The sequence below is a fragment of the Xyrauchen texanus genome, chromosome 41, assembly GCF_025860055.1.
Source record: "Xyrauchen texanus isolate HMW12.3.18 chromosome 41, RBS_HiC_50CHRs, whole genome shotgun sequence".
Lineage (NCBI taxonomy): Eukaryota > Metazoa > Chordata > Actinopteri > Cypriniformes > Catostomidae > Xyrauchen > Xyrauchen texanus.
Genome location: NC_068316.1, coordinates 16,673,238 through 16,695,491, shown reverse-complemented (window position 1 = coordinate 16,695,491; position 22,254 = coordinate 16,673,238). Strand labels below are relative to the sequence as shown.

The 22,254-nt window shown below is 38.6% G+C and overlaps 2 protein-coding genes across 3 annotated transcripts in view; one reads left to right on the top strand and one right to left on the bottom strand.

Annotated features, from left to right (window-relative positions):
* The window catches only part of cpa6 (carboxypeptidase A6), a 36,389-nt gene extending 30,466 nt beyond the window's left edge, over positions 1-5,923 (bottom strand). Inside the window, exon 1 of the mRNA XM_052114194.1 lies at positions 5,771-5,923. Coding sequence (XP_051970154.1) covers positions 5,771-5,880 — 110 coding nt within the window. The 5' untranslated portion in view covers positions 5,881-5,923. The remainder of the gene's footprint in view (positions 1-5,770) is intronic.
* A 13,324-nt stretch (positions 5,924-19,247) lies between these two features.
* Positions 19,248-22,254, top strand: part of LOC127634272 (phosphatidylinositol 3,4,5-trisphosphate-dependent Rac exchanger 2 protein-like) — a 212,030-nt gene continuing 209,023 nt past the window's right edge. For both annotated transcript variants that reach the window (XM_052113748.1, XM_052113747.1), the window contains exon 1: positions 19,248-19,681. In XM_052113748.1, coding sequence (XP_051969708.1) covers positions 19,544-19,681 — 138 coding nt within the window. In that variant the 5' untranslated portion in view covers positions 19,248-19,543. The remainder of the gene's footprint in view (positions 19,682-22,254) is intronic.

Below are 22,254 nucleotides of genomic sequence, written 5' to 3'. Positions count from 1 at the left end.
GTTTCCAGTAGTAGTGGTATTTACAGACTTTTTATTGCGCTATAGGTGACAAATAAAGGCTACTCTACAAAGGATGTTTTGTCAGCAATGGTTCAAAAGACATCAGTGATGACTTCATTGCATCACAAAAAGCAAACTGCTATTTTTAGGCCTTGAGTGATGTGAATGCTCCAGGTAAAAACAAATATTTTTGTGGTGCTACTCCATGCCAACTCTACCATTATAAGAGAAAGCCACAATGCTCGTCTCAGTTCATCATAATAAAGGAAGGCATCTCCCAGTAATGTAAGAGTGGTGGAAATTGCGCTTGACGCCACACCCACAGTGTCTTTGTAGGATAGTAACATACATGGTATTTTATGTCCTGGATGGTACAGTATTTCCCAAAGAATCTTTATTGTGTGGTGTCATGCAATATCGGCACACAGAGCCGTAAAGAACTGCTCATCCCAACAATCACAAAAACAAACCCATCCTCAGCTCCAGGGCAATGAGCTGCTGTACGCTCATATTCAAGTTTAAGCAAATTTTGCTGACTATAGGATATAGGACTCCTCGTGTCGACAATTTCCAGATTGTGTCATTTTGTCTGGGGTGTTTTATTTTGTTGTTTGTTTATGTGTTTCCTGTTGGTTGTTTTGTGGATTGTTCCCACCTGTCCAATATTTAATTAATGTTTATATGTGGATATTTATGCCCCTATAAAAAAAAAATTATATGAACACTTTGACTTGTATTGATGTTATATTGTGATAATCGTGATTAGAATTTTAATTGACTGACAACACTAATATATATATACACACACACACACACAGTATATATAAAGTTCTGCAGTGACACATTTCACAAGACACTTTTTATGCTAAACTAGAAAGCATATAATCAAATACAATCCTTTTCCGTATTTTCAAAATATATATATTTTTTTGTTTAGATCTAAAACTAATCCTGGTAGACCAGACCTGCAAATACAGCACAAGTCCGTCATCAGAATTTTGGTGCTATACAAAATCATGTTACACAGTGGGCTGTGGTCTTTGATCTGTCTCTATTTGTTTAAGCTCATCTTTACATCAAGTGTTTGCCAAAGCAGTTTGGTCAGACTTTTAAATGACGTCCTCACAAAATATGTCACAGTATGAAATGTTTAGTGATGACGTGCATTGTTTTTTTACTAGAGAGGTAAGGGATAGTTTTTGTGCTTTAAACCCATTTATCATTTAAACAATTGTTCTTTGATATGCCTTCTCAGTAAGCTTGCATCATACTGATCTTAAACGGTACTGTTTTGTAGATTTAAATGACATTGTGAAACATTTTCTCATCTTTTAGGAGACATAAACTGTCTTTAGTTCTGACATTACACTAGTGAAGCATACAGGCCCTCTCTGATTTCAGCTGGCAACTGACTCACACATTAAGGACAAAGCCTGGCATTTAGGTTGGTGTGTGGTGTATGAGGGCTGAGCTGGGTCAAACGCACTGGGCTTCACACCCTCACACACATGAAGAGGCGTTGATTGTTGTGTTTTATAGCCCCATGTAAAGCATCCATCTGATGGAATGGAGAAAAACACAATTGACTGACCCAATATGGTCGCTTGGAATTTATAGCACCCTGTCCTGAGAAAGACACTAACTGATGGGAGGCTGACATTTAAGCTGGAAAATAAAAAATTAATCTTAGCAAAACAAAACATGAAAATCATCATATTGACTTGATTGTTAGCACATTTTCAGCAGCTGTACCATTTAATCATCTATTTAATGATAGTTAACCACTTTTTATCTATGTGTGACACACTAAACATAACATATAAATCTCCCATATTCAAACTCACTTAAAGAGAGGAAGTCCAAACACACTAAAAAATCTTCAGAGAAAATTTGAGTTTTATTGTGAGCCATAAATAACTTAGGATGCTTTAAAGCTTTTCTAATGATAAGCAGCAACATTCCTAATCCTACACGGCTGCATCAGAAATATTTGCATTGGCCTAAATGACTGTAGTTCAGAGTTTAGACCAAATTAGGCTGGTGTATTTGTTTGTGTCAAATGCATTCCTGGTGCCATTTCCCTTTTAATAAAAATAAAGCAACTGCTGCTTTCTTGTCACCTGTGCAATACTCTATACAGCCTTAAAAACACACTCAAAGGGAATATGGAGAATTCCATCAAAATCATATGATATTTCAACCTGGGGTGAATTTGTCCAGCTACTGTAAAAAACAAGATGAAGAAGTGTCAAGTTGTATCCCATCTTCCCATTCAGAAATATAACTACTCAGAATCTATGATATTATTGTCATGTAAATGGGGATATCTGGAAGACCGCAGGGATAAGGTGTCCTTTTAAAAAGTGTGTTTTCATTGTTCTGTTTCATCTTAAATATTATCTTTCGGCTCTTTGACTGACAGGCCAGTGTTTCCCCAGTTCTCACTCTGAGAAGTAAGAAGCAAGTGTTTTCAACTCTTTGTGAATTGTTTGACTCTTTAAGCTTCCTTGCCTTTAATAATTCAGAAACAAGGGTATAAATGGGTATAAGTGGTGGGTATAAATAAAGCTCAAACTCGACCACCACTTCATGATGAATTCAGGCCTAAAACTCTTATTTGAAACTCATAAATATTACTTAATATGAGGACAGAACTCTCTTTGTTGACTTTGGTTATGAGTATTATAACCCTTTTCCATCCCCTATAATATCATAAGAGTAGGGAGAGGACCTTTGATGAAATATCAGAATATAAAACATTTATAATAAAAGTTTAAATGTTACATTTGTGAGATGTCATTTATATAGAAAATCTTTAAATATTCCTGAAATTAAAACTAAAAGGTCCCAATAACTTGAGTCTCAGCTTTAGATCAGAAGATTTTGAACATCAGAAATTGCGTACTTTTAAATATGTTTTTTAAAACATGATACAAAAAGACACTATATTGTTCCTTTCGGCTTTCCATAGTTAGATGCACATTGTGTACAGTTGAAAATCATCAGGTCATTTACATCGTTTAATAGATAGCAGGCTGCAATTGGGCTAAAATAGCCCCTTGAATGGAAAAGTATGCAAAAAATGTCCTACTCCCTGAAAGATATTAATGTGTTGCGAGATATTTCACATGTCTCTGTGACAGCTCTAGACAAAAATGTGTCTCTGACGCATTCTGCCTGTCAATAATTTTCCGCATTCTCATAGTGTTGCAGTTTCAGCTAATTATTGAGGCTTAATTCCATTTTTATGCCACGATGTTCATTACAGTTGTCAGTTGATGCCGTTATTTTGCTGCTGTTGTTTTTGACAAGCGATTCTCAATATGGGTCTCAATAAAGCCGCAATCTCATGACGTCAGCGCTCTTCTTCTTGCATGCATGCACATACATGAGAGTTGGAAAGCAGCTTAATATTACTTAATATTAAAATATATTGTTAAAGTATTAAATATAACATATTTTGGTATCAACTCGATATCGAAGTACTGGTACTTCTTACATCAATACAAAAGGATAAAATCATTCAGAGCTATACGGAAAACATTCGTGGCTTAAGCCTCGGTAGCCCAGCTCTAGTGTCGCACATGGTTCCTACACTTTTTGACCAATGAATTTCAATTACTTTTTTATCTGTCATTAATGATAACTGGACTTTTAATAATGAATTTCCATAAATTGTCCAGCCCCTTGAACTCTCTGATATTTCCAGGTTCCCCTGACTGTAGGAGCCCTTTGGGATCAGAATAGAGTGCTGAAGGTAAACCCACTCCAGTTCAAGAAGACATACCCACAATACATGGTGATGAGAGATCCAGTAAGCATCGAGTATAATATGTCTACCAGCGAACTCAGTTTGAAATTCACTTACTTTTCCAATATCTGTTATTATTTTCAAACCCAAAAACTTATCTTTGACCAAGTTTAGTTTGTTCAAATTAGTTTAATCAAAAAATAAACATAAAACAGATAGTTCCGGTCCTGGATGCTGATTGGTCAACAGCCGTGTTTTTAATCATGATAAAGCACAGCTCTGATCTCTTTACAGAACTTCTATTTCTATCTCTCTGCAGCACCCATAGCTTACAGTTATTCTTGTTGCCTAGCAATGTTTAAGGTTAACCACCAGGGACTATACTGTGAGTGAGTCTCAATTCAAAGAACAAGGAGAACGGACTTGTGTTCTTATTAAGACAGTCTTGCCAAGCATCCTTAGAAGGATAGTAGGACGCAGAAAGCATCTATTCCGAGCTTTGAGATATGCTGCAAGCTTCCTGTTGTACAATTAACCATCATTGCAAATTTGAATCCAGTGAGAGAACTTCTGGCATTATCACATCAGTGACAGCATTAATATCATCACACCAATGAGGTTTTGCATGTTCAAAGAATAAAGTCTGTAAACACTAATTTCTCCATGTTTATTACTGTGTTAAAATCATGCCCAAAAAACAACAAATGGTGACGGAGTATATGACTCTCACGTGCCATCAGACTATCGCATACTCCTTTACAGCCCCTAGCATCAGTCGCTAGTGCACATCTTTAGGTTAGGAGAGTGAGGTATACACATTGCAAAGCTATCTATTAGCTAGCTCCCTTTACACTTGGGAAAGTCTGATGGCGCGTGAGAGTCATTATACTCTGTCACCATTTGTTGTCTTTTTGGGCACCAAAATAAATACAGCATTAAACATGGAGGAAACAAGTGTTTACAGACTTTAGTCTTTTAACATGTCACTAGTCCTGCAAAACCTCACTGGTGTGATGATAGTAATGCTGTCACTGGCGTGATAATGCCAAAAGTTCTCTCACTGGATTAAAATGTGCTGTGATGTTTACTGTGCAACCGGAAGATTGCAGCACATCCAAAGTTCGTTCTTCCAAGGTAGCTTGGCAAGACTGGTCTTCATAAGAACACGTCCATTCCTTCTTAGAACTAAGAATCACCCAATGATTTTAGTTACAAAATATAAATGTTTAATGAACATTTGTTTCCTTTATATTTCTATTATGTGGTGACCGTTATATAAAAGCAACAAGGCACTCTAGGCTGTGCCATATTGTGAATGTAGTCACAGGGAGTCGCGTGGAGCCTACAACTCCTTCAGCCGTGACTACTGTATATTAGCGTGACTATATAGCACGGTCTCTCATGCCTTATTGCTTAAAACACCACAATAGTCCTATAACACTCTAATGTTTGCCAAATGCGTCCATTATCATCTTCAGAGGTCCTTTGCACTTCGTGCTTCTACCTGTCGAGACTCACTGAATAGTTTAAGATGTCCCTTAAGGAGTTCTCAGTCTTTCCAAAGGAAAAACAAATCTTAGCCCGGTGAAGCTGCTTTGTTGTTTAAATCCAGCGTTGACACAAGAAGAGACAGACTGATCTCTAGTCTTCATGTGCTGAGACACAGAGTGCACCTCTACACTACAATCGTCCCTCGCCCTGGATTGTCAAAACTGATGAGAAGACGTATCCATTTGAGGGGAACGGCTCGTTCGGACGAACCGGTGAATAACCGAATCATTTTACAAAATTGTTTTAATGTAGCCAAAATTAATATTAAGTTAAACACAAATAGTTATGTGTGAACTGAATAGATTATTTTCCATTACAGTCTAGTGTTTTCCAAAGCCAGCGAATCGGTTCAACCGAATCGTTAAAAAAATTATCGTTTCAACGAATCGGACATCAGAATTTTCTCAAGAGCTCAGAACGTAAAACCTTTTAGCGTCAATGAATGACTGAATGAAACGCATCACTTACCCGACATAGCGGTTGTTGTAGAGGTAAGCGACGACAGGATGTAGCGTGGTGCTGAAAATGATAACACATCTGAATAAAACAGTGGTGACCAAGTCTCTTCTCAATGCCATATTATAACCTAGAATATATTTATATAAACGGTGATGCTGCAGCTGTTTATCAGAGGCTGCGCTTTGCTTTGCTTGTAGAAAGTGGCTGAAATGAATCCCAGTGAATGTCCCGTGTTCGCTGCTGGGACGATTTCTTGAGGTGGAAGTGTGAAATCATTCATGTGGGAATTCGGGTGGTATCCCGAGTCTTTTAAAGCGTTTTTGGAAGTGTGGTCACGTGATACGGGGTGTCAGCGGGGTTGGGAACTGAATCCCTCTGTTTGGAGTGAGATCAGTGGAACGCTCAAAGTGAAACAGTGCCGTTTATTAAGAGCGGAATTTTGCCTCTTCACGGCTCCCAGCAGTATTGTTTGATGCCCTGGGTGCGGAGTTTTTGTCTTCAATATTTCAGTATTCAATAATTTGGATTTGGAAGGCTAATTCACCATGGGTTCCCTCTAGATTTTCCTATGGGTTTTGAATGGAGGTTTGCTCTACAAAATAAACTACACATAGTCCTTAAACGTGAATTTTCAAACTTCACTTATGAGATATGACTGTGTGTAATTTATGTTGTAGAACAAAACGTCCACATATCGTCAAGTAATGTATATTACTTGACCTTATTTTTCTAATAAGTTCAAAAACCCCATAATAAAAAATCCATAGGAAAATACAGAGGGAACCCATGGCAAATTCTCTTCCATGTTTTTGGACTACAACGTAAACAGTTCTGTTGCTACAGAGTTCTAGGTGGTTGCTAAAGCATTGTTAGGGTGTTCTGCGTGGTTGCATACAATACTTACCCAAGTCAAAGGGGTCCACCCCCAAGTTTTTATTATGTTCCTGTTAATGCCTCTTGTCCCAATATCTATGTTTTATATGTTTTTTGTTTTTTTACCTGTTCTATCATCCACCAGGTAAAAATTGTATGTTCAGTGATTTAAACAAGTAACTGCACTTCTCTTATCAACAACCCACATGAGTTGAGCTATTCATGTCCATAGCACAAACAGTGCAGGATGTAGTTTAATCCTAGTGTTAGAGGTTTAGAACAAAGTTTGACTGATTATGCTTATTCCTTTATTTCACACTGCCTGGCCAAAAAACAGTTGCATACATTTATATTTCATTGGACCTCATTAGCTTTGATTACGGCGCACATTTGTTGTGGCTTTTGTTTCGTCAAGCTTATGCAACATCACAACATTTATTTCTGTCCCAAGTTGCATTAATTTTAGCCAGAGATATTGTATTGATGACGGGAGAGCCGAAACACTCCGTAAAGTCTTCTCCAGCAAATCCCAAAGACGTTCAATGGGGTTAAGGTCAGGACTCATGGTTCACCACTATCCTTACAGGTTTTAATAATACGTTGGACAGTTCTTAACCCAATTCCAGTGATTTTAGCAATCTTCTTAGTTGTTTTCTTTGCTTGATGCAGGCCAGTAATTTGCCAATTCTGAAACACAATAGCATCTTTTCTACAACCACGGAATACATCTTCTGACATGGTTGATTAAAAAATGAGAATATACACACAGCATCATTTAGGGTTAAAATAATTGTTGCCAGCTGAAATGTATTAATCCCTGCAATAATGATGCAATCATATGCTCTTAAGTATCTGTTTATTTAAATCCAAACAGTGACTTCTTTTTTGGCTAGGCAGTGTATTTCTTGTTTGTTCATCCTAACACCACAGAGATGAGTTTATGAAGAGGTCATTCTTTACCATTTTTCTTTTTTTAGTAGAACCCATTTGTTGTTACTGCAACTTGTGTTTTATTCTATATTCATCTATCTGTATAGTGAGGTTAACGGCCTATAACTAGCAATCTACAGGCTTTGTAATTTCATAGCACCAGCACATTTTTCAAATGCTTCCCCCTGTGTTAACACTCGGCCACCTGTTTTACACCCAATTACTGTGCAACAAATTACCCTCAGAGACAGGCACAGACAGGAAAGCTGATCCTGTAAAAGTGGGTTCAATGTGGAAAGCAAAGACTTTGGAGGAGATCTCCCTGGGAACATGCTGTGAAAAAAATAGCATCATTTCATAAAATGACATTCTGTCATTCTTCCATTGCATGGACAACATGTTTGATGATAAATAATCTTTTTCAGGCATCTAACCAAGCTTCGTTTTATAGTTATGGTATCTTTAAAGCACAATAAGGCAATTGCTCTTGCTTTCCCATTACTTGTCGGTGTCTGCCATAATTTGTCTCCACTAAAGTGAGAAATTGCATACAAGATACCACATTGGGAGGAAAATTCATAAATTCCTGTGTTCAGCAATAACAAAAATAGCCCTTTACCATGTTCCCCACATGTGCTGCAATACCTCCCCAATAGCATCATATTTCTTACTAGTGGTTAAGTTTTGCATTCAAGAAAAACAGGACTGAAGTGTTTTTGAGAAATATGGACAGGTTGAGCTACAGTAGCATATTCATAACTTGGTTTCTTTCCATAGCAGATCATGTTCACAGTTTGTAGGGGACCCAAAAGGTCTGAGTAAATACAGAGGGTGGATAGTGGTAGGCTGAAGCTGGCTTTTTAAGGACTCAATTTGCAAGGATGCTGTAAGGGGCCATCTGAATCACTTTTATATCTTGGTGGTAGTAAAAAAAAATAAAGAGTAACTACACAACTACTTTAAGACTGAATGTTTGGAAGTGATACTATGCTTTTAACGACTGCAGTCTGCACCACCAATAAAACATTAGTACCGCCTGCAAACTTCAATGTACAGGCTTTCAGTTCAATAAGCAATCGGTTCAGCTGAGTCTCTCCATGTATCCTACTCTGGACTGCAGATGAATTGGGATAGTGAGTCTTTGTGCATGCAAACACTTCCTGATCGTGAAGGGCACTTTAACATACGTGAAACGTTTATTAATGCCCGACCAAGCAGAAATTTTGATTCCTCTGCTCGTCCATGTACTCCTCTGTGGCTGAAAACACACATGTTCTACAGACATTTACCCGGTGCGATTTAAAATCTTTTTATTCTTTTATTGCCTGCCGTATATCTTGGTCACAGTGGAGCTAGTGTAAAGTCAATATGTAATATAAACCAGCAAATGAAGCCCTAGTGCTAAAAGGGATAAAAGGTCACTCTCTCAGAAGATGTGGAAGCCATGAACGAGAATCAAATGAAAGCGCATATTTATATCCTCTTCATACAGCCACAATAGGATGACATCCCAGCTGTGAGGAAGAGAGTTGTCATCCCTGTTTACTGATTTATTTGAGATTGGTCTTTGTTGTAGGAGTGCAGATTTCTTCTTTAATTTCTGTGTCTTATTAAACTTGAGAGTGAGTTAGTCTGAACTGAGGAGAAGAGAATGGATGAGAAGAAAAACTTGTGAAAACTCTTCACATTTTACTTCCTAGAAGACTGTGTCTCTCATTCTTCCTACTGATCTTGCAGCTCTAGTTGAAACAGGTCTTCTTTCATTATCTACTGACCCTTAGAAGATGAAAGCCTCTGTTTCTTGACAACAGAGTTTCAGAAATGTAACCTATAATTTGTATGTCTCTTTATAGGAAGCAAAAGTAACACTCTGTACACTTTGGACACTGCATATATCTTTCCAACATTTCACCACCAGCAAGTTGATACTGTACCACAATTATGCTCTGAGTATTGAAGATTGCAATGTAATTTTGTTTTTCAGGTTTCCCCCTTATAACTGGTGCTTGCTAACCCAGTAAAGCTTGACATATGAATACTCAGAAATTGAAATAGTTGTCAGCATAAAGACTTTTATACAGAAAATTATATATCTTTTTAAATGGCACTGTTCATTGAACCTTCAAGAAAAAATAGCATATTTGTTTCTTTACTATCACATTTGATGCATTAAACATTTATGGTCATTTATGAATCATAACATATTGTTTTTTTTAACACACACACACACACACACACACACACACACACACACTCACACACACACACATGTTGGTCTACCTATCATTATGAGGACTTTCCATAGACATAATGACTTTTATACTGTACAAACTATAGATTCTATCCTCTAAACCTAACACAACCCCTAAACCTAACCCTCACAGAAAACCTTCTGCATTTTTACATTTTCAATAAAACATTGTTTAGTATGATTTTTAAGCGATTTGAATTATGGGGACACTAGCGATGTCCTCATAAATCACATTTATAGCATAATAACCTTGTAATTACCAGTTTGTAACTTACAAAATTGTCCTCGTAAATCACAAAAACACGCGTACACACACACACACACACACACACACACACACACACACACACACACACACACACACACACACACACACACACACACATATTGGTGTGGTTATCATTATACATAATGATTTTTATACTGTACAAACTTTAGATTCTATCCCCTAACCCGAACCATAAACCTAATCCTCACAAAAAATATTCTTCATATAAGTAAGTTTTTTAAGCGATTTGAATTATGCGGACACTAGAAATGTCCTCATACACCACAATTATAGCATTATACCCTTCTAATTTCCAGTTTCTAGCCTAAAAAATTTCCTTGTAAACCACTCAACCACGTACCGCCAGGGATTGGATGCTCGACTGAGACTGCAGCTGACTGCCTATGATGACTCCAGCGGCTTGGAGCGATTTATTATTTATTATCAAACAAGTGGAACATTGACAACAGAACGCTCCATCCTACAATTTCCACCTGTCTGGTAAGCAACCTCCAGGACCCAACCACGAGCCCATGCAACTTGACCACTCTAGTTGACACATTCTCCCGACACCAACCCCATGGAAACTGAAACTATCCTGCACATAGAGTGCCCAGAGGGTAAACTCTACATTCCTGCCACACTTCGAGCCACACTTCTTGAATCAGTTCACTCATCCCTGGGCAGTGGTCACCCTGGTATCCAACAAACCCTCTCGCTCCTCCGGTCCAGATATTGGTGGCCATGCATGTCTCAAGATGTACGCCGTTTCATCCAAGGATGTCTCCTCGCCACTTACCAGCCGGCAAACTCCTCCCGCTGCCCGTACCACAACATCCATGGTCACACTTAGGAGTTGACTACATCACTAACCTACCTGAATCCGAAGGTAATACTTGTGTTTTCGTTGTGGTGGATAGATTCACCAAGGCCTGCCGTCTGATCCCCCTTAAGCAACTAACCACTGCCATGGAAACAGCCAAATTGCTATTCCACCATGTATTCAGAAACTTTGGAAAATCCAAGGATATTGAGACGGACAGGTGTCCGCTTCACTCTCTAAGTGTGACTGTGAATCTGTCTTCTGGTTACAATCCACAGACTATGGGGACTAGGGCAGGCGGAAAGGAAGATCCAGGAAATTGGTTGCTTCCTGAGGACATACTGTCACGCCAATCAGCACAGCTGGAGCCGGTTTTTACCCTGGGCAGAGTACGCACAGAACACCCTTCGGCAGGCAGCTACTGGTCTTAGACCATTTCAGTGTGTGCTCGGCTTTCAGCCAACCCGGTTTCCCTGGGCAGGAGATCCATCGGAGGTTCCAGTTGTGGTTCTCTGGTTCAAGGAAAACAAATGAAGACTGTGAAATAAATCTGCATTGTTTATCCTTTTGATTTTTCATTCAAAATATTCACAAAAATCTAACCTTTAATTGAAGTAAAACAGTTGAAATATCAGGGAAAATATCTAATTATTAAATAAATATTTTTCTAGAAATTCTTAAGAGTATAAAACATCTGAAGTATATTCCCATTCATGTTTTATATTTTTTAGTGCACCTGGGTGACTTGGAACATGAAATTGTATAAATATGTCAAACAAAGGCCAAATTCCCTTTATCGTCAATCACAGTGGGTTAGACTATAGAATATAGTTTTGATGTGCAGCAAAAAGGTTATTGAGCTTCTCAAAATGGGAAGTGGCTATAAGAAAATAGCCAAAGCATTGAAAATACCCATTTCCACCATCAGGGCAATAATTAAGAAGAATCAACTAGAGATGTTAAAAATTGGCCTAGAAAAGTGTTTGTGTCTATATTGTCTTCACGCAAGGTGAGGAGGATGGTTCAAGTGGCCAAAAAATCTCCAAGGATCACAGCAGGAGAACTGCAGAAATTAGTTGGGTCTTGGGGTCAGAAAGTGTAAAAAAAATTAAAAAAAATCAGACATCACCTACATCACCACAAGTTGTTTGGGAGGGTTTCAAGGAAAAAAGACTCTGCTCTCATCCAACAACAAACTCAAATGTCTTCAGTTTGACAGACACTACTGGAACTTCAAATGCGACCAGGTTCTATGGTCAGATGAAACAAAAAAAGAGCTTTTTGGCAACAAACACCAGAGATGTGTAACTAGAGTTTTATATTTGGGGTGACCACTGCTACTTTCGGGGGTCCACACACACACACACACACACACACATGTTGTGTTTCCATGTTTTATGGGGACTTTCCATAGACATAATGGTTTTTATACTGTACAAACTTTATATTCTATCCCCTAAACCTAACCCTACCCCTAAACCTAACCCTCACAGAAAACTTTCTGCATTTTTACATTTTCAAAAAACATAATTTAGTATGATGTATAAGCTGTTTTCCTCATGGGGACCGACAAAATGTCCCCACAAGGTCAAAAATTTCGGGTTTTACTATCCTTATGGGGACATTTGGTCCCCACAAAGTGATAAATACACGCTCACACATACACACACACACACACACACACACACACACACACACACACACACACACACACACACACACACACACACACACACACACAGACACACACAATGTTGGATTTCCATGTTTTATGGGGAATTTCCATAATGATTTTTATACTGTACAAACTGTATTTTCTATCCCCTAAACATATCCATCACTTAAATATATAAATGTAAAAAAGTGGTATGTATGATTTACAAGCTGTTTTTCTGGTATTGATAGTAATAACACTCATACAGTACTCACATGGAGGAAAGAATTGGGTCACTCTGTTTCTGTCTACAAGTGTTGAACATCCTAAATATTTTAAGTACTAAGGAGACAAGATACAGTACCATGTGTCTGTTACATTAAATGCTGAGTTTAGTTACAAAAAACCTCACATTTACAAAAAAATACATAAAAGATTTTCACACAGTACTTACAGAGAGGAAAGAATTTACAAGTAATAAGTGTTGAACATCTCCTGGCAGCTCTGGCTCACTGTCTTACAAGAGGTCTCTGTGTCATCCCTTGATACATCTATTTATAACACAAGAACATTAGTGTATAATCACAATATAAATACCAAAGCCATCAACAACAAGAACATGAACCAACATTTTAAATGTCCAAACCTGTATGACTGACTTTCTTCTGCTGAACACAAAATATAATATTTTGAAGCATGCTGGTAACCAAACAGTTTTGGTTCCCAATCACTTCCATAGTATAGAAAAAAAAATACAATGAAAGTCGACGGAAACCCAAAACTATTTGGTTACCAACATGCTTCAAAATATCTTCTTTTGTGTTCTGCAGAAGAAGGTCATACAGGTTTAGAATGGCATGAGGGTGAGTAAATGATTATTATATTATTTTTGGGTGAGCTATCCTTTTAATCTGACAAAATCATCTCAACGTAAATTCCTGAGCTGTGACTGACTGCCTGTGTCTGGTAGATGCTCTGACCTGTTGGTGGTCCTGAAGTCTGACCACACTGACTCTGACTAGCCTCAGCTAGGGAGCTGCTCTGGGGTCCAGTGGTGATGCAAGGGCTGGGGTCTGTTTGTACCTGATCTGCCTGTTTGTGCTTCTTTAAAAAGATATCTCTCCCTTTCTTTTCATGTTTAATTGATCCTGTACAAAAATATGACAGCCTATGGTTACATCTAATCATCCAATTACCAACATTTTTATCTTAATTACAAATCCTAATTTTCATAACTGTACATTAAAATCAACTACCAGTCTAAGTTACCAGTTTGATCATTGCTAGCCCTCCTCTGAACTGAAGTAACTGAACTAGCTAATCGATTTCAAACTGCTAAATGTTTACTCGCTGAAGCTGTATCCTACTTCCCCACATTAGCTAAACATTTGTATACTGTAACTTCCATACTGCGCGATATATGCATGTATTACTAGCGCAGTTGTAATCGTAAGGATTGTTATGCTAAATTGCGAAACGATCTCTCTAATCTGATTAACCTGTAGCCTATTGGAGCCTTATTAACTCACACAGCGTCTCATAAAATGTAGTCAGCAAACAAACATGATGCTAAACCTTAATTTACTTCAAATATGACATTTTCTTATTCTTCTGTATCTTGCAACTATATTTTCTCGTCCTCGGCTCGTCGTCCGTTTGAAAACTGTGTGCGCTGCCGGCGAAAAAAAATTAAAAATAAACTCTTCTTTTGACAAGAGGTTAAATGAGATGTCAGTCAGCATCAGCAACTGCCAGTAGCAAATAAAAAGTTGGACACCTCTCTGGCTCCGCCTCTGGTTTGGCATACACAATGCACACGGTTAAATGTGGTGCTGCATCTTGAATGTTGTGGGGCTGTTTTTCCAGCCTGTTGTGGGGCTGTTTTTCCAGAGGTCCTGGACATCTTGTTTGGATACATGGCATTATGACTCTATCAAATCTAAACCTGACTGCCTCTGCCAGAAAGCTTACAATGGGCCCTGGTTGGATTGTCCAGTGTCACAGTTACAGTCACTGTTGTTCCAAGGACTCTTATTTTGAAATAGTTTTTGTCTTGTCCCCAAACTCCATTTCCCAGGATTCACTGTCTTCATCACAGCCACCTGGTCTCCATTCCCTCATCAGCACCTTGTGAATATATAGCCTCTAGTTCAGTTCCATCATTGTAAGTTCTTGTTCATTGTTAGTTGTTTCATAGTTTATGTTAACCCAAACAACTGTCTAGTTTTGTCACCTTCGTTACAAAGTCATCATCTTCTGTGTATCCTTGCCTTCTTGCCATTGTGAATAAATGGATTGCTGCACTAGGATCCTGCTCTCTTGCCTCATTGGTACTAAATGTGGCATCCAGCGGGACAATGATCCAAAACAAACATCAAAATCAACACAAAAATGGTTCACTTACCACAAAATCATGGTTCTGCCATGGCCATCCCAGTCCCTGACTTGAACCGCACAGAAAATATGTGAGTTGAACAGAAGAAGAGAGTCCACCAACATAGACCTCTGAATTTGAAGGATCTGTAGAGATTCTGTATGAACGAATGGTCTCAGATCCCTTGCCAAGTGTTCTCCAACCTCATTAGGCATTATTAGAGAAGACTCAGAACTGTTATCTTGGCAAGGGGAGGTTGCAAAAAGTACTGAATAAAAAGGTGCCAATAATCATGGCCAATGTGTTAAGGAGAAAAATATTTATTTAATTATGAGATATTTCCCAAATGTTTTACTTAAATTAAAAGTGAGATTTTTGTGAAGTTTTTGAACGAAAGATTAAAAGGCTAAATAATGCCGATTTTTAGGGTGCAAATGTTTTTGGCCACTACTAGCCTACATATATATATATATATATATATATATATATATATATATATATAGTTCAAGTGCCCAAAGAATCTCCAAGGATCACAGCAGGAGAACTGCAGACATTAGTTGGGTCTTTAAGCTTCAGTAGAAACTACTATATTTATTATATCTTATCACTTGGAAGTAAAGCAACTTTTTCACCACCAGAAATACTGCACATTTACAAATGCATCACAATCAATGTTTCTTGTGAGTTCAAGTATAATGAAATCTGTTTTAAAGGCATTTCTCTGGCTTGTTCTCTTCCCTCTTTCCTTTTTTCATCCATCCAAAGAGACAAATATGCCATCTACTGGTAAACATTGTATATACATTTACAACTATTAGTAAACATACAGTGAATAATTAGATATTTTACCTGCTGAAAAGTAGTCTGCAGGAAGGGTACCACATGAGGGAGAAGGATGTCTTCCCTGTAACACACAGCATAGAGATTGCCTGCAGTGACAACAAGCTCAGTCCAATGATGCTGTGACACACAACCCCAGACCATGACGGACCCTCCACCTCCAAATCGATCAGCTGTCCTTCCTGTCTCCCTGTAGCGCTATGTTAGGTGTCTCACTGTACGGACATTGCAGTTTATTGCCCACATCTGCAGTCCTCATGCCTCCATGCAGCATGCCTAAGGCATGTTCACGCAGATGAGCAGGGACACTGAGCATCTTTCTTATGATGTTTTGAGAGTCAGTATAAAGGACTCTTGTGTCCTAATTTTTTATAACTGTGACCTTAATTTCCTATTGTCTGTAAGCTGTCAGTGTCTTAATGATTAATGATTGTTTATGGTTCATTGAACAAACATAGAAAACATTGTTTAAACACTTTGGATTTTTACAAAATTATCTTTATAATTCAGTGTTGGTCCAGTAAGGGATTTTTATTTTTTTGCTGAGTTCATGTACACACACACACACACACACACACACTGGCGGCCAAAGGTTTGGAATAATGGACAGATTTAGCTCTTATGAACCAAAGTGGCATTCAGCTGATCACAATGTATAGTCAGAACATTGATAACATGAAAAATTACTATTACAATTTGAAAAAATTTTTTTTCTAGCTGTCCAGATACTCAAGTGACATTTCACCCCACGCTTACTGTAGCACTTGCCATAGACAATAGTCTTGTCGGGCATTTCTCACACACATTACAGTCTAGCTGATCCCACAAAAGCTCAATGGGGTTAAGAATACAACACTCTTTTCCAATTATCGATTGTCCAATGTCTGTGTTTCTTTGCCAACTCTAAACTTTTGTTTTGTTTTTCTGTTTCAAAAGTGGCATTTTCTTTGCAATTCTTCCCATAAGGCCTGCACCCCTGAGTCTTCTCTTTACTGTTGTACATGAAACTGGTGTTGAGTGGGTAGAATTCAATGAAGCTGTCAGCTGAGGACATGTGAGGTGTCTATTTCTCAAACTAGAGACTCTGATGTAGTTATCCTCTTGTTTAGTTGTACATCTGGTCTTCCACATCTCTTTGTTAGAACCAGTTGGCCTTTGTCTTTGTGACTGTTGTGTTTCATTTGCATGAAATCTTTTTTTTTTTTTTGGCCAATTTCAAGCATTGTATAGTCTTCATTCTTCAAATCAATGATTGACTGAAGAGTTTCAAGAGAAAGCTGTATCTTTTTGCCATCTTGACCTAATATTGACCTTAAGACATGTCAGTCTATTGCTTAATGTGGCAACTGAAAAACAAACACAAAGACAATGTTAAGCTTCATTTAATGAACCAAATAGCTTTCAACTGTGATTGATATAATGGCAAGTGATTTTCTAGTAACAAATTAACATTTTATCATGATAACTCAAGGATAAGGTGTTGGAGTGATGGCTGCTGGAAATGGGGCCTGTCTAGATTTGATGAAAAATGACTTTTTTCAAATAGTGATGGTGCTGTTTTTTACATCAGTAATGTCCTGACAATACTTCTAATGATCACTTGAATGCCACTTTGGTGAATTAAAGTATCAATTTCCTTCCGAAACATCAAAATCTGTACATTATTCCAAACCTTTGGCACCAGTGTGTGTGTGTGTGTGTGTGTGTGTGTGTGTGTGTGTGTGTGTGTGTGTGTGTGTGAATATATATATATAATAGTGTAAGGTACATCAACCTGTTAGCAGTGAGATTATGTATTAGGACAATTATTATTGTTTATTTTAATAAAGAACAAGCTATAGCTTATAACTTACATTTAACATTATTCCCAATCAAGACCAGAGTTGCAGTCATGATCCTGTTTTCTCTCTGAAAATCAGCAAGATTTGCCTCAGCTAGTAACATGAATGCATTTTCTGTTCAGTTCATTAAAATGGACAGCTCAGTTGTTGGACCAGCAGGTCTTAGGTCATTGTCAGCATTTTGCCCTTGAGGGGTCTGGTATTGGTCTGGATCTGGGTCTTGGGGGGTCTGGTCCTGATTCCACTTCTGATTGAGACCCATGCACTCTTCTACAGAAGTCCATATTTTAAAGACGTATTTTTATTTAACACTAGAGGGCAGTGTCTGATAGCTATGAAGAAGTATGGTCTCATCTTCTATCTTATACAGCATGGAAGCTGCTTTATCTGATGTCTTAATAAACCAATTTTTTTCAGTTAATCACACATTCTACCTCCAAGCAGGTTGATGGTCTGTTTCGACCACTCCAGTAACCATTTAGAGGATACTGTGCTCTGTGCGAGTCAATAACTGTGGAATATTGAATATTTGGCTCTGCTGATAGAATTTCATAGAGCTATATTAATTTGGCAGGCACTAAACAGGGCAAACACTGAGTCTGTAGAGGGAAGACATGACAGACTGCTGCTAAGACTACAGAAGCAAGGGCCAAATTTCAGAGACATTCTTGCTTGAGTCAAATATCATATTGTTGAGCTGAATGCAAAGGGCACCAGAACAAAGTGATCTGAGTCTCAGAAAAACTTTTTCCCCAAAAGTTGAAGTTCTATAAATAATTTATATAATTCAAAGTATTATTTATTTATTTTGTCATTGAGTATTAAATCTGTGTAGAGAGAGCACTTTTAGAAGTCTGATTTAGAGCCTTACTTTTTACGGGAACATAAGGGTCTGAGCATATACATGAGAATATAAAGTGCACTTCAGTTCAGTTTCACATTTAGCTTCCACCAAGACAATTGCTCCATCACATTCTAACTCTCTTTGTCACTCTTTAATTAAAATATATATATATATATATATATTTTAGGAAAGCACTGAGGCATGCCATTCTGTTTGACACTTTGATAGCTTTTGACGGAAAAGAGCAGAAAAGTTCAATAAATTAATAAACACTTTTTCTTTCTTTCGCCTACTTTTTTAATTTCTTTCATGCATTTTCATCTAAGAAACGAAATTTAAGGCAACACAACAGACTTGGCCTAAATGACAAATAAAAATATCAAGCCAATTTTCTTTCTCTTTGTTCTCTCAACTCAACAGTAGTCTATTTAGGACGACACATGTGGTTATGAAATTATTGTAGCTGTTTAAACTGATCCTGGTTTTAAAAAAAATCCCATTAATTACACATTGCCACACTTTTTTTTTAGTATTATAGTCAGGAAAACATACCAAACTTGTTTAAATATTTTTTCCTTGATTTTTTTTTTATATTACATAATATTACATAATTACTGTTTATTACATAAGTAACACAACTCATCTCCATTCAGCCTTTTTATGTAATGTAACTAATATTGAAGTGTGGGAAACTCTTGCATTGTAATTACCCCCAATGTCATCAACGTTTCCCTACTGTCTTGGCACGAATTCCCAGCCATTTATTTCCTGTCCTTTTCATGCTAGAGGGAGGCTGGATTTAGGATGAAGGTCTTGGGAGTCGCATGGACCAAAGTTTTTGATTAATGTCCAAAAGCAAGTACTAGACTTTTCTCAGACGTATAGAGCGGTGCTGAAGTTGGATGCTTATTTTAAATGTAGCAAATTCCAGCAGCTGTGTTTTCGATTGTTTGTGAATTCAGCTCATTAGTTCTGGCGAATTTGCTCGATTGTTTTTATCATGTTTTAAGCGCCTGGACCGCGTCAGTTCATTTAAACATCTCCTTTAACAACTTAATAACACTTTTTAAGGAAGCCTATCAACATGACTGAGGAGAGCAAAGCCGAACACAGAGCAGAAAGCGGGAAAGATTTGGAAAAACAGCTTCGTTTGCGAGTTTTCGTTTTGAACGAACTTTTGAAGACCGAACGGGATTATGTTGGGACCCTTGAGTTTCTCTTGGTAAGTGCGCCTTCGGTAATTATTTTATTTTTTATTTTTTATCTGTAGTACAGATACAGTGCAGTTCTGGTTAAAATTGATAACTCCCCATCTACACTGCCAGCGACGTACGTGACAGTTCGCGCTCGTTTTTAATCAAGGAAGATTTCCACACCGAAAGCGCGCGCATTCTTATGGCTCTTTGTACGGTGTATCGGTGAATCCGCGCCGAAAACAATTCTATGGAAACTAAACTTAGCGTTTTTGCGTCTTCGCGGTTTTTCAAATTATTTTTACGTAAATATGTAGTTGGCGGACGTCTTTGCGCGCGTATCGCTGCGTTAAGTGTCTCGAGCAGGAGCTCCGCGTCAACTTTTTTAGCGCAAGAAAATTTTCGGTCTGAATGACCCCGTACAGTAGGTAATTTATTATTATGAGATGATCTCTAGTTTTGTCGCATCGCTCGCCTGCAGTGTAAATGCAGTAGATAGAGTTTTAATATGGAGGGAGTGAAAAAGCAGCAACATAAGTCTTGTGCACCTCAAAACCCAGACAGTGGCATGCTTGTCAATCATGCTGATAGAGTTGGGGTTGTAGCTCTTTCTAAGTAAATGTACAGTGTAAATTACTCGTCTCGGTTTAATTTGTGATTCCTTTTTTCTGTTTTGGAAAGCATCTTTTCAGTTCCTGTCGACCAACTCAACAAAATCAGTGTTTGGATCACACTTGTCCACCTCCATTTAATTTAGAAGTCATTTGCAAAATCTGAGGCTATTTAAAATCCATTGTAACTCTCTCTGTGTAGTTCAGACATTTTTGCAAGTCATCAAAGGCTACATTAACTTCAAAAGAACTGAGAGGATTTGGTGCATTACTTAAAAATATTTAGACAGTTATATTTATAATTAATATTTTGGATTATGTCGATTATTTATGTAGATTTGATTTACAATATTTAATGTAGATAGGATCATTTAAACTTTATACAAAAATAGTACATTAGGTGTTCTAGGACTGTGTTATATCCCACAGGATTAAATATTCCCTATTTCGACATGCAAAATGTTTTGATTTTGTTTATAATAATTATCATTACCATAATGGATGTCTCAATCAGGGATGCATTTATGATTTGCTAAGGCTCATTAAGCAAGTCTAGGTTAATGCCTTTAACTAAGTCTGAGCCAAGAACTGAGAGAAGCGCAGGTGGATTTAGAATGGAAAAATAAAAAAACTCACTGGCACACTGTGGGCTTGTGCATGTGAACTAATGTAATTTGTGCCTGCACAGGAGGAATGAAATATTGTAAGCCCTTAGATGTTACAGAGAAATGGAAGGCGTAAAGACAGGAAGGAAAGGAAACAGTAATGCAGCCATGTGTTTCAGACACAAGCAAAACATACCTTAATTAAGTTAATTAGAGGCCAGTTACTTATGTTTTGCATTCTGAAGCACTTATATTTTTATGTTAATTCATCCAGAATTAAGCAAAACAAGTAAAAGTATGAATTGGTACACAATGGTGTAAGGGGGTTAAGATGGGCAAGGAGGAGGCGAGAACCGGCTTGTCAATATAAATAATATTTAATTAAACTCAAAACAAAAATCACAAACATAAACACACACACATGACGGACATGCCCGTAATTCTCCCTCTCTCGAACCGTCGTCACTGGCCGCCTTTATCCCTCGCGTGCCCCATCAGGCCAACATTCTAGCCCGGCCCCGCCCCGCCCCCCTCCACTCCACACTCCTGCCAGCGTTATCCCACCGGCATGACGTACCCCCCCCCGTCTTTCCCTGGGGAGGGGCGTACTTTGCGAACCGTCTGCCGGCTGGTTATCCCCGCCTTCCTTGACCTGGGAGGAGACAGGAGGGGAAAACAACAACAAAAAAAAACAAAATAGGCGAGGGAAAAGGCCAACACAATGCAAAAGAGAGAGAGAGAGGAGAGAGAGAAAAAGCTCACTCACCGGTTCTCTGATGTACCGTTGCGTGGTCCTCAAACACTCCTCCACTCCTCTCCGGCGGACGACAGCCGCTCCTCTCCGGGCGAACCGGAGTCAAACCTCCGACCCCCAGCGGACAGAACGCCCCTCCGCTTGTCTGGCGGCACGTGGGACACTCCTCCGCCCCTGGCAGCGGCCCTACCGCTCCAGGCGGTCGGGGAGTTGCTTCCCTCCTCCCCTCATGGACGGCGGTCTTCCCTCGACCCCTCCACGTCTCTGGGGACAGCAGGGCACTCCTCCACCCCCGGCAGCAGCTCCCTCGCTCCTGGTGGTTGGGGAATCCAGTCCCCACTCTGCCGTTCCTCGCGGTCGGGCTACTCCGTCACCCGGTAGATGGCAGCGGCGCTCCCCTGGGTGGACGGCAGTGTCGAGGACTCTGCGACTGGCAATCCTCCTCCTTCCCAGGTTTCGACACCAATGTAAGGGGGTTAAGATGGGCAAGGAGGAGGCGAGAACCGGCTTGTCAATATAAATAATATTTAATTAAACTCAAAACAAAAATCACAAACATAAACACACACATATGACGGACATGCCCGTAATTCTCTCTCTCTTGAACCGTCTTTATCCCTCGCGAGCCCCAT